This window comes from Triturus cristatus, chromosome 6 (genome assembly GCF_964204655.1).
Source record: "Triturus cristatus chromosome 6, aTriCri1.1, whole genome shotgun sequence".
In the NCBI taxonomy this organism is placed as follows: Eukaryota; Metazoa; Chordata; class Amphibia; order Caudata; family Salamandridae; genus Triturus; species Triturus cristatus.
The window spans coordinates 768128054-768142054 of NC_140589.1; the positions used below are offsets into that span (position 1 = coordinate 768128054).

Genomic DNA, 14001 nt, shown 5'->3' on the forward strand with positions numbered 1-14001 from the left:
CAAGTGCATATACCTGACAAAAAGACATTTTAATGCATGGAGCAATAGAGAACAGAATCCCTTTGCCAGAAGTGCTTGCTTACTGTTTCCATTTGCGGGTGTCTGGGAGGGTACAGTAGACACTGTGACTTGAAATCAAGCGTGGGTGTAGGCTCTAAGGAATTACAGTATGCTGGACAAAACCCTGCCAGCAGTTGCAGTGACATGGCTGTCCCCCACTGCCCTGTGCTAGCACAACTTAAAGTTAAGCCCCTGAAATATATATTCTCTATGGCACATCACCTAACCATTATGTGAATGGAAAACATTAAAATTGCTGGGTTTGCAGCAAATAGAGTGTTTCCTCACAAATGAGCTTTAAATCACACTGGAATTTGGGACTAGCAAAACTCATGAAAACAAATTAAGCAAATGATAAAGAACTCCAATATTGCAAAGAGTACTATACATATATATAAATTTAATATGCAAAAACAAATGGCAAAAGGGCTCATTGAGTTAAATGTCTGTTGCTGACATCTACAGTGATCCGCAAGTTATGTCTTCAAGAAAGTGTATGGAATGCTGAGGAAGAAGCTGGAACAAAGGAATGAATCAGTTTACAACAGTAAAAACACATTGGTCTAAAACAAAAAACATGAAACACATTTTGCTGCTTTTATTGTCGTGCTTTCCTTTTTGTGTTTGGAGAAGCAGGTTTTATTCTAGTCAGTTGTACCTTAAAATTGGTGCACAGTGGTAGATACACAGGAAACTGATTGTACGAGCATAAAGAAATACATACAGGGCCAGATTTATGAACAAGTAGTGCCCCACAGTCCAACAAGCAAATTTGCAGTGCTGTGTTAGTACCTGGAGTGAGCAGAGCTGAATCATATCAAAAGAATGGAATAGTTCATCTCTCTCCATATGCTGGTTCACTTTGTGCTGCCTAGCTCCAATGCAGGCACCCTTCCACCATAGTGCAAGAGTTCATGAACAGCATAGTTTTTGAGAAAAAAGGGGTACCTTTCTGCAAAAGAAACCATTCTGTTGGACTATTTCCTCTTTGTATTTGTGTTGCAGAATGCAGCACATATGCAAAGAGGAAAATAAGGAGGATAAAATAAGATATTTCTCCTTGTTACGTCAGCCTCAGTGAAGTACAGGAGTTTGGTGCAAATCCATGTCTATAAATCATAGAAAATATGGGTTTATGGCTAAATCTAGTGGTGGAGCAATGGGAACGTCCATGCTCTATTCACAAATGCCTCCCTGACCCAAAGTTATACAAGGCAGGGCAATGCATTGCCTTCCTTTTTTCCCAAGGCAATGTAAATAGCCATTTCAGGTCCTTTGTAAATACCAAAAAGGACTTGGCATGGAGCCTGCATTAAAAAAGTTACTCAGACCCAATGCAAAACCTTTGTAAATGTGGTACATGAAAACTAATGTTTAGCAATCATTATACAAGCGCGATAAACCAACATGGTCTATGTATCTCTTTTCTTTAAAAATATCAAACAAATCTTGCAATAGATTTGCTGCTACATAATAGGAAACAGGATACCTTTATATTTCCACAAACAGCCTCATCTTTTTAAGTGAGAGAAGTGATGGATGCATTTGCTCTATTGTATTGACCAATGTGAAATCGGTGTGCTTCAGTATTTGCCCTCATAAAATCGTTTTTGGCAGTAAATCCTGTTTGCTCTTTTGCCATTTTTTCAATCGTTGAGATTATCTTTCTGGTGTGTGGTATATCATTTGTTATTTATATAATAATAACAATGACAACAATAGCAATAAGAATAGTAAAGAAGGAATAATAAAAATCGTACTAAATTTTACAGGAGAAATGTAAAATAGTTTAAAGCAATAAACACCAATTTATGAATGCAAAACACAACATAACTTGTACAAAAAAAAAAAAAGTGTACAAAATAACCTAATTCATGCTCCAATATACTGTTCCTTCTGAAACTGGAGAACAGAGGAGGGCGCTGTACAAACGGAATTGAAAGAGAGATATAAACATCTAAACATCAATAGAGAATGACTGCCTTTGTTTGTGACCTATCTTGTCCAAGAAGTAGGGTGAGATATGGTACATCAGGGGAAAAGCAGTGAACTGAGAAGACCAGATTTTCATGGAGCAATACAACTTAATAATTCATATACGCTAACAACAGGGTTCTAAAGACAGTTCTTGAAGGCACACACTGTGTAGTAACATGTACATTTTAGCTGTATCAATGCTTTTAAAAGAGACAAATACTGTCAGGAGCTGTGTATCAGCACTTCCTTAATTTGAAAGTGAGGGTATCAGCAACACTCAGCGGGTTTGTGACCCTTTCAATGGGAAAGTAACATCACTTCTCAGTAAGAAAGAGCTGAACTTGGATAGTAAGTATCTGCAATTTTATAGTTCAGTTTCAAGAACTTAAAGGGATAATAGTTGCTTCCTGCTACAAAGAGAGTGAATGCTGTGTCATATAGTGAGTTATTTTCAGTTTGCTCAATTCATTATAAACAATGACTTGCAGGTTAAACTGGCTGCCTTTAAATATTACAGATATTCAATCAGAGCCAGAGTGCAGAAATTATGCACAACATAAAAGAGTGTGGTAATTCCATGGAAGGCCTTATTCTATGATGCAGTTGGATCACTTTGAGAGGTGTCACTCTACTGGCGAGACCTATAAATAGACTTTGAAGAATGCATGCATGAAATATGATGCATTTTTATTTGTTCATATTTTGTGAAAGCTTAGCTGTGAGTTGTGCTCCTCTCACATCATTCCTGGAGGGCATTGAATTTTATTTGTATTTAGAGCGCAGTACAAGCTTCATTAACCACGGTCACAGAGCTCACCAGATTAAATTCATGGAAGGCTACAACCTAAGGGATTTTCCCTGAAAACAAAACACAGGGTAAGGGTGTGCTTCACCACTCTCCTTCCTGTTGGCCAAGTGTCTACTAATCATGCACTGGAAGGCACAATACCGCCCATCTCTCCCCCAATGGCACAAGGCACTACTCAGATGGGGAGAGGCAGAAAGCTCTGCACAGCATTGGGGAAAAGCCTGTCGCATACACCGGCATCCCATAGCCTCAGCCTGGGATACCATGCTCATGCAGGTCAAGGAACTCGCTGAAGAGGACCTCCCTCCCACACTGTTGCAAATTTAAAGGCCTCTGGTCCCTAGCTTCCTTCGGAGGCCAACAACAATATATAAAGGCCTTTGGTTCCTGGCTTCGATCGGAGGCCAACAATGCCAGCCCGCATCTTAGCACAGCCATACATCTTTTTGGGTGTTGACCCAACTTTCCCCCCTAAAGCCCTAACATTAACCCCAGTCACCATTTGGGGGTACAAGCAGTTTTGCAGTTTGGGGTACTGATTTGCTTCATCCAATTTGCTTTAAGTGATATAGGTCTGTTCTAGACATAGACTTAGACATAGACTTAGGAACGGGCAAGGGAAAGCAAAATATACCGATATCTGGGTCTGATTTTAGGCAATGTTGTAATAGTTGTGTTAAACTTTTAGACTCAGGTAGAATTGTCTGCCGTCCACCTACTGGAGGACTGTGCTAATAAATTGATGCACTAATGGCTAGGTAAAAAAGTGACCAAATGATTCCCTTAAAAATGGCAATAGTGTGAACTTTGACAGAGAATCTGACTATCAGTGTACAAGGCTGCACTAATGGCAAGAACCAGTGAGCGCCAATGTCCATCTTCAGGACTGCTTTACTGCATCATATACTGTTCGGAGTTTAAATAGGTTAATCTGACGACCATCACAGTTATGCTTTAAGTAGTGTACACAATAAAATGCTGGTACTGTTGTTGTTTATGAACAGATGTGAATTTGATTTGGATTATGTCAGCCTCAAACCTCAGTAATTAAAAACAGACACATTGATTTATCCTGTTGTCTAAACCACTGCTGATGCCCAGGTGGTTAAGAGAACTCGTTTGTGAAAGAATGTTCTTTGGTCAACTTAATGCATATAATTTAATTAGAAGGCCAACGTCAGATTCACAACCCTCATTAGGGGATAAAACTAGAAGAAAGAAAGGTATTGATGACCATCAGTTGCGAGGCAAGACCAAGGCACAGAGGAAAAGGAAATAGATTGTTTTTGGGGAAAGAAACTTCCTAACCATACGATGTGTGCTTATTTTTTAATTGAACCTGAATGTCTCTTAGAGTGACATTTTGTTAAGCAAAGTAAGGCTTGCCTCATAAGGAAATTGTATAATTAGTACCCATGCCGTCCAGAATGGAGAAACCAATGTATGAAGATGGAAAAAAATCAGCTGAGGCACAGCATCCTAGATCTTAAAAACAGACAGCATATCTTTTCTGCTCCACTACAGTAGTTAATGATGCCCACTAGTTATTTCACTCCCATCACCTCTCAGAAGGTGTGGCATTGTAAAGATATGTTATAATATTCTCAAGTTCAAACAAACTGAGAAATATGTGGGTAAAATAAGCAAACAATTGCTGTTAAATACTAAATAGCATTTGCAAAACCTTTTAAAGGCTTTTGTGTCGTTTTCTTATTAGACTGTTGACTCCACTCAAATGCTTGTGCCACAGTGGAAAGTTAGTTTGAGAACCCACTCCATTTGAGAAATAAACTTCTTGATCATTCACAGATTTACTGACCGAAAACACAGATCTTTTGGCTTTGATATGTCCGAGGAGGTGCTGTTGATAAAGTTGCCTTGTGTTGCTTTTGCTCTCAAAAACTATAATATAGCAGGCAGGCAAGAGGTGGCAGCATACTATTCCATAGTTTGAAGCCAAAATGGCGACCACCTGGACTGCAGGAAAATACACCCCAACTGTTGTGACATAAACAGGAATAAAGGAGACCCAAACAAACAGATAGATGAGCATGCTGAATGTGATTAATCGAGCTTCGTTATACTTCTCAGGCAACTTTCTCCCTTTGAAAGCCAGAGCAAAGCATATGAATGCAAGGACACCAATGTATCCCAACATAAATCCAAAGGGCACGTATGAACCTTCACTGCACTGTAGTAAAACAATCTGGGGTATGGAGTAGATGAAGGCCAGTGTCGGTGGTTTCACCAACAGCCAAATTAAGCAAATCATGATCTGAATGGTTGTTGCAATAATAATGAACAGTGCTGGTTGGTAAGTGACTTTAAAGCCATGTTTTCCTCTTTTGCTCACTTCAAATGCAATAAGAATTCTCAAAGATTTCAGCAGAACAAATGATACACAGAGTGTAAAACTTATACCGTACATAGTCTGCCTTATTTGACAAGTAGTGTCACTAGGTTCACCTATGAAAAAAGCTGTGCTTATAAAGCTAAAAAGGAGTGTTACACCCATTATGCAAGAATAGATGCCACCTGCCGCTTTAACAGCGGGTGTGTTTAGATTCTTTAAAAAGATGGCTACTGCTGCTAGCACAATGACGAAACCAAAAGCTGAAAAATATGTCAACACAATGGCAAATGGGTTAGTCCATCCAAAAAATTCATGTGTTCGATCTTCACACTTGGCGCTTCCATTATTTGACCACTGTAGATCCGGGCATTTCAAGCATACATTCATATCTGGGCAAGGAAACCAAAAAAGGATTATGAGTAATTTGACAAAATTATTTTATTACAATACAGGAAGCTGTATTATGCAGTCTCTCTTCTTGCTTTATTTTGTACAGCATTTTATCATCAACTGCCATAATTCTGCTTCCCTGCTCAGGAAGTTATTGACACGAACAAAGGACGTCCAAACCAATAAATAACAGCAGTACATGATAGTGTGGTAATCAATAGATTATCGATACCCCAGTACTCAGTTCAAGCTGTAACTTACAAAGATGGGCTCTAACTCTGCGCTATATTCTTTGTTCAGGGCAATGGTTCTTTGCCACCATTTTAGAATGGAGCATAAATCAAAACATTTCAATAAACAGCAACAACATCATTTATAAGTTCAGTCAATGATGAGAGTTTTAGGATTGGTTAGAAAACCTTTATTGTTCATTAAGAAATTAGTATTCTTTTGTTCCTTTTATTCAAATGAGTAAGTCAGATAAATCCATTTACAGAAAATATTGGTTAGTGGCAATCTTTAAAAATCTAAAACAGAGTGTTCCATAAAGGAATACATCCCTATTCCAAATGAATCAGATTTAGAGAGTCAGGTTGAACCCACAAAGAGTTTCTGAAAAGAGTGAGATAAATGAAGCATCAATTGTCAAACACCCCATAAAGGGTTTGTTCTGGGAATCTCAGATGAGTGTCCTAAGAGTGTCCTAAGAGCAGCAGGTGCAGCAGCAGGTGCCCCCTTAAGGGCAAATAGAGAATAGACCAAACTCTATTAAAGAGTTTCAGAAATATCCAAGAAGTCCCAAGGAATTAGTCTATTGAATTCCTAACTCTAACTAGAAACACACACTAATATAAAATACAAAAACACATGTATCAATCCAGTTATTTTGAACCAATAGAAGGACATCATCTGATGGTGTGCTGCTTCTTCCTTCATTTCCACAGTAAGCACATGAAGTTAACAACCTACTATCTAAGAAATGTTAGTCTTAGTGAGACAGTTGTCTATTCACAACATGCACCTTCGATCCCCATGAGAACTTCATCACAACCTGGCTATCAGTAATTCAATGTTTCACTGAATAACAATGAACTACTCTACAACAGAAGCATGTTAGTTGAAAGCTTCTAGATGAGTTCATGGGATTTGACTAGGGGTGTGGAGTAAACTCCGCTCTGCTGGTGAAGTTCACAAAGTTGTTGGCACTCCACGCAGAGAGCGGAGTGCCAAAAGCTCTGCCACCCACCAGCGGAGCGGAGGTTGCCAGCTCGCACCACTCAGCCCTAAATTCTGCCCTCATTGGAGCCTCTATGGCAGAGCTAGACAGCTCTTTTTAAAGTGAAATTATAGATGGTCATGTGGGTTGGGAGCAATCCAGTGGAATGCTATTGTTCAAGTGCAAGTTGAAATTGTGCTATACTCAAATCTTGACAGGTTTACTACAAAGAAATGCTTGCCTGAAATGATTTAATGTAGCACCATACTGCTAGGAGGACGCTGTCGAGAATGCGTGCTCATTAGCCTGCACTGAGCAGCAACTTGACTTGTGGAAATGTAGGGTCCATTTTAGAAACAAATGTATAATCACAGGTTGTGGAGCGGTATGGCCTGAAAATTAATCTGTCAGTCCTCACTTTCCAGTCTGTCATTGGTTCTGGTGTCTGTCCTTCACTGCTTGTGGTGTTTTCTGGGTAGTTGATTTGTTTTAACCAATCACAGGCTGTGGGGTGACACGGCCTCCTATTGACTGTCACTTTTCACTGAGTCACTGCTGGCACTTAGAGCGGAAGCTTCAACTGCCATTCTACACTGACTGGGTGAGCAGTGGCCAATGGAACCACATGCTGGGTTACCTGGCGGTGCTGGCCCGTACCTGCTTCCAGGGCAACATCGTACTCTGCATGCTCTTCCACAGCACCCTGGAGAAGGGCCAACTGCACGAGTTGGCCAAGAGGCTTGGCAACAGCCGTTAGACAGCTCAGCAGATCGCCAGCCACCTGCGGAACAAGGACATGCCGCCACCCAAGGTCTGGTTTCTGCCACCGGTCTGCATAGCGCACTGCATCTGCCTGGTGCTGCTGCGCTTCCACTTCAAGGTAAGCAGGGCTGCAGCCTGCCAAGTCTCCCTAATGGTTTATCCTCCATCCATTCCGCATCCCAGGGATAACTGGCACCCTGACTTTCCCCCTTCATGCCCTAACTGCTGGACTAAGTACTTCCCGGTAATGTGTCACTACAGAGAACTGGCTTCTTCAACAACCCCCATACCAACTTTCTGTACCGTACCGTAACCTCACACCTCATGAAACCCAAGCCTACTAGTATGCCCCATTCTTGCCTCTGCTCTCTGTGCACGATCTGTCTACCAGCCCTCTTCACTTTGCTTTCAAATGTGGTTGCTTCTGCAGAAACATTACCATAGATGGTGAATAGCAAAAAGTACGTGGAGGTCTACCATGCCCCCATGCAGAACTCTGCCGAATTCCACTGAGCTTTTTCAGTAACTCCGCAAGCTCTGCCCGACCCCAGATCAAGAATATGTAGCTTGAGAAAGAAGAAATACATTTTATAAATTTGGCACATTCTACAGCAATGACAAATCAAATCTAGCCACGTTAGGGTAAAATTATGCATGCTTCAGCATTCTCTTGAAGCATTCATTTTCTAACGAAAAGGGAAAGAGAGAGAAAAACATAAGGCCTAGTCTGTCCTACAGTGAAAGTACGATAGGAATGAAAGCCTACTAAAGCTTGCACCATTTTTCTACATGTCATTTTTTAATGAATCTTAATTTTTAATAGCTACAGTAAATCTATTGTTTCTTGCTAATAAATTCTAAAGTGTGATTCTGCTCTATCAGAATGTATAACATTACAACGCATACATTTACAATGCATGCCTTTACAACGCAGTTTTTACATCGCAACATCCTTTACAACACACACATTTACATCGCATGCCACTACAACTAATGTTTTAAAACTACACTAACAACGCATTCCATTACATCACATCATACCTTTACAACGCATACTATTACAACGCATACCATTACATTGCATTTAAGGTAAGTGTTGGAGAGTGTAGGGGTAAAAATTACTATTCTAACTCCAGGGGGGGCAACAGTAGGGTAAGTGTTGGATAGTGTAAGGGTAAAAATTTCTATTCTAATTCCAGGGGGTGCAACAGTAGGGTAAGTGTTTGATAGTGTAAGGGTAAACATTTCTATTCTAACTCCAGGGGGTGCAACAGTAGGGTAAGTGTTGGATAGTGTAAGGGTAAACATTTCTATTCTAACTCCAGGGGGGGCAACAGTAGGGTAAGTGTTTGATAGTGTAAGGGTAAAAATTACTATTCTAACTCCAGGGGGGGGGGCAACAGTAGGGTAAGTGTTGGATAGTGTAAGGGTAAAAATTACTATTCTAACTCCAGGGGGGGCAAAAGTAGGGTAAGTGTTTGATAGTGTAAGGGTAAACATTTCTATTCTAACACCAGGGGGTGCAACAGTAGGGTAAGTGTTTGATAGTGTAAGGGTAAAAATTTCTATTGTAACTCCAGGGGGTGCAACAGTAGGGTAAGTGTTGGATAGTGTAAGGGTAAAAATTTCTATTCTAATTCCAGGGGGTGCAACAGTAGGGTAAGTGTTGGATAGTGTAGGGGTAAAAATTACTATTCTAACTCCAGGGGGTGCAACAGTAGGGTAAGTGTTGGATAGTGTAGGGGTACTATGTGTTGTAATGGTATGCGTTGTAATGACATGCAATGTAATGCCTGCATTGTGGTGACACGCGTTGTAAAGGATGTTGCGATGTAATGACTGCGTTTTAAATGTAGTGCGATGCAATGGCTGCGTTGTAAAGGTTGTTTCCCGGGCCATCATCCATATACCACTTCTTCTTTTCTTGCTGCTAGAGATATGTGCATACCCAACACAGCATTGGATTGTGATTTACTGTAAATATACGTATTCTTTGGTGTTTAAACGTGACTTTTGATCTCTTGGTGAATTTCACACATTTGCCTGCTTTTAGTTTTAGGGCACTGTGTGAGATCGGGAATTTTTTGTATTGAGTCAATTTCAAATAGACCCTTGCTTTCAAGGCATGTCTTTGAAATTGTAACTTTGTTTCTGTGTGCTGTGACTGGTTTGTTTGTTTAAGGACAGATTAGCCTACTTTAAGGGCTCACATGGGAGTAATTACATTGTAGCAGGGCAGGACTGCTGGGGAATTTTCCCTTTATTTATTTCACAGTCAGAAAAATGGCATTATTAGTTGCAAGGAAGATGCTTGCCTGGGAAAGTGTTCATGTAAGCAGCTACTTGGGTTTATGTGAATGCTATTTAAAGGCACGACCTATTTTCTGAGCACTTGTTTTAATATATTTGAAATAACCTTTTAAAAAACAATTGCGTGGGTTCAATTCCCTGTAGTTTACTGTTACAAATCGTTGACTGCAGTGGTAATGAGAAGTATGATGTTTTTAAGAATAACCTGTGTGAAGTTTTGGCCAATTCTGTTTCTAACTTCATTCATTTAGAGGCGTGGCCACTGATAAAGGAAATTCCGTGGTGAATGCAATTACAAGCTCTTTTTTAATTTCTGTGGATGGCAGACCACATCCCTGCAAAGAAAATTATGTAGCCATGGTGGCAAAAGAATAATGAAGAAAAAGTATGTTTCCCTTCATGGATATCAGGGAGGTGCATTTGGTAGTAGTTAAATGTGCCAGGGAAATAATGACAATATCAATTTTGCAAAAACCTATTATGGGCATTTTGAGAGGCCAAAGTAAGAAGCCACGTGATGATTTATGTTCACAGAATTTGTATTATTACCATGGCAATTATTACTTTGATGGTGCTGGTGGTACAAATGTCTTGAAAAAGGTTTAAACTGGGCATAAGCCTCATATTGTCTTGATCCAGGGAGGTACTAACATGGTTAGCACCCAACATCAGTGGAGTCGGCTCCCTCTGCCATTTGTTGATGAATACGTTACGTCCAAGATAAAAAGTTCAGTAGACAGGAGTGCTACATACAAATTAGAGCCTAAAGCCAGTAATATCTGAGAAAGCGGCCATAACTCCTGCATTGGATGTGAAAATGGAAATATTTTTATATAAAGATCAGCAGAACGCTATAAAAGGAGTGGTAGGACTTATTCCTTAGACCTTATTAGATGCCCTGGGTCCTTTTACTGTACTTTGTGTGCTACATAAGAGGTTTACAATTCTTGGCATTAATTGGACCCGTAAACTATTTCTGATTGGGCCCAAAAGGCAATCTGTTTTCTTGGAAATACAAACGCAGGACTTTCTTTTGAGAGACACCAAGGGAAGTTTTTGAATATTGATCCCAAGCTTGGGAAGCTCGTAGGCTCGAGTAAGTGGCCAGTTCTCAAGGGTCTTAGTTTGAGGATTCATCATTTTTATGAAATTGGGCAGTGTGTTTAGACCTTTGATTCTCTGGGCAGGGCATAATCATACCTGGCCCATGTTTTTGAGCTGGTCTCTCCCGGGGCTGGTGGATATGGGGGTCGTTCACTGCTGAGGGGACCTTCTACAGACCTGAATACTGCCAGCAGTATGGATAATCAAGGCTAACATTCTTCCCACAAATAAGAAGGGGAGGAGAACCAATGCTTAATTTGTAAAAACAAACAGTGCCGGTGTCCTAAGCTTTGTTTAGAAGCCCATAGCCAGCTCAATTAAACACTGGCATGTTGAATATCAAGGCTGGTAGTCTTAAATCAAGATGCCTCTTTAATCCACTACCAGACACTCCCTATCCCTTTATTTCACTCTTGCAGGTTCCTGCTTTCTCCCTTTATGACAGTTCTTCACTGTTCCCCTGTCTTTCCAATCTGTATGGTTTTCCCTCTCTTGTGCTAGGGAAGTGTTGCAAAAAATAAATGCTGGTCCATGAAATTAAGTCTTGGTGGCCCCCTCTGCAACCACAGGCTCACATTAAGCACTGGGGAGAATGCTTTGTAATCAGCAGAGTCCGAGCAAGGGGAGGGAGAATTCAAAGTAAGTGTATTGTCCTTTCTTCTGTGACGTAGGAAGGCTGGTAGGCTTTTTTTGTTCATCAGTAGGTTTTGATAAGAGGCATGGGTGATAGAGACTGTGAGAGAGTTTCAAAACGAATGTTTTGCCACACCAATATAGATCAAGTGCCTTAGCCAATACATTTTTTCAGAAAGGTTGGGATCTGATCGGAAGGGGGCTATAGAATCAACTCATTTACATCCCAAGGGTTCTGTCAGCAACATCTTTCTAGTGCAGCAGAGGAAAAAAAAATATTGGCCAAAAATAAATTTGAAGGAGCGCAAACAATTCATTCTGTACTGTCATTTCAAAATTGAGACTATCATATGCCAAACAACATCCTCCTTTGGGTGAATGGATGATGCGACTAGATTTAAAAGATACCAAAGTGACAGTGCCAATATGCCAAGAGCACAAGAGCACAAGACATACCTAAGGTATCTATGGCAAGGGCAGGTGTTCAGATTCAAGTCACTTGCATTTGTTCTGTTCTCTGCTCCTTAGAGCTTTACCAAGTTGATGAGGTCGTGGAGGCAGCCCTCAGAGCCCATGACTGAGGATGGTGGTATACCTGGACGATATCATATTCTTGAGACATGAGAGGGTTGGTAAAGCAAATTCAGGGGGCTATAGCACTATTTCAGTCATTGTGTTTCATTATCAATGTAGGAACAAATTGGAGTTTTGGGTGGACTTCAAAAAGGAGATTCTTTTGTTGCCAGAAGCAAAGTTGAAGGTGATAAATAAGTAGTTAAGTGTGACATTGTCACAACATCAGATTTCTCTCTGCCAGTTAGCGAAACTGGTGGCCCTGCTCTTGTCATCAGTTCTGACAGTTTTTCCAGAACACTTTTTTATAGGGCTCTGCAGTGCCTGAAGATAAAACACCTTCAGAGAGGTCGTGAATACTCACAAAAATACCCTTTCGATCAGTAGTCAAAAGAGAAGATAGGGTGGTGGCTAGGTCATGTAGATGCACGGAATGGGAGAGAGATCTTTCCTAAATCCACTGATCTTGACTTGAAATCCCTTGATCTGGGATCCATTCACTGGCATGTAATGTCCCGAAGTACCCTTACTAATACTTACTAATAAGAAATGAAACATGTATGATGTACATATTTAATAATGAAATGACGTCCTTTACTAGACTGTAACAAACGATAGGACTTTTTTGCCTATATACATTGACAGTTTCTGTTTGTCAGTATTTTTATTTATATTTTTTATCACATGTTGTGTGTTAGAGTGAATGACTGGTATGCTATTGAGTGTGCCTGCTGGTGTGTATGATTTTGTTGGGGCAGAGAAGTGATTTATAATGACATTGTTTCTGATCTTATTTGTGTTTATCTTGTCTAATTCTGTTTGAATTATTCGCAAGATTTAAATTTGTGATTTGTGTATTTAGCACTCTTTTTTCAAATTAATTTTCACTCTTTGTTAAAACCAAATATGAAAAATAAAAAATAATGTTTTTACATAATGTGTTATTTCTAAAGAAAATTTGTTTTTTGAGATAGCAAATTGTTTTTTGAGAAAGCAACATGAGTCTTTCTTGGGGGACTTTATAAGCCAAGGTCTATTAACAAAAGGAATATAGGTTCTGGAAGAGGTCCTTCACAGGATTTTGTTGTCTTCCCCCCCCCCCCCCCTCCTCTTGGACCTTAAATCACTTCAGGTGGTACCTTCCCATTACATTTGTCCCTTACGAAGGTTAACCTCATAAGTGAGGTGGAACTATCTGACAATTTTCGCTCAGAAGTTCATCGCGCTCAAGGTGAATTCTTGTGGTACTATTATCTTTTGGCCAAACTGAGGGATAACAAAGTGCCCAGGACAGGGTTCTGCAGGCCTGAGGACAGCTCCCTTGCTCTGCCTATGAGGAAAGCTCCAACCAGGCTCTGGTCATAGCTTTGTGAGGCTGTGCCTGCTGGACCTAGGCCTCTGGGCGTGGACTTCATGGCTCAGTGCTTGAACCTGACACAGTAGATCCCTGGGCTTGGGATCCATCAAAAGGCCTGGGGTGGCCTGTGCACCCATTGCTGCCTTCCAGAGCCTGTCAAGGAATTGGGAGCAACTCTGAGGTAAAAATGTCCTACGGATGCCAGACAGAGATCCAGGTAGTCTCAAGGGCCAGGGTTCCCTTCATTCACACCTACAACCTATAATTTCCTTCCTTACCTACCTAGCAGTCCAGCAGAGTGGCAATCCTTTCATCAGCACCTCAGTCCTTCTTCCTGGCAGAGTCCACAAATCCGGAAGCGTACTGAAGAGTTGGGTCTAAGTGTGTATTTATACCTGATATCCAATTTGAAGTAAAGGAAGCTTGTAGAGGTTCCCACTCCACTGTGGTGCCAGGCA

At 40.6% G+C, this 14001-nt stretch overlaps 1 protein-coding gene across 1 annotated transcript in view; it reads right to left on the bottom strand.

Moving 5' to 3' along the window:
* Positions 1-440: 440 nt before the first annotated feature.
* LOC146817841 (G protein-coupled receptor family C group 6 member A-like) overlaps positions 441-14001 on the bottom strand; it is a 358097-nt gene continuing 344536 nt past the window's right edge. Inside the window, exon 6 of the mRNA XM_085611304.1 lies at positions 441-5587. Coding sequence (XP_085467430.1) covers positions 4533-5587 — 1055 coding nt within the window. The 3' untranslated portion in view covers positions 441-4532. The remainder of the gene's footprint in view (positions 5588-14001) is intronic.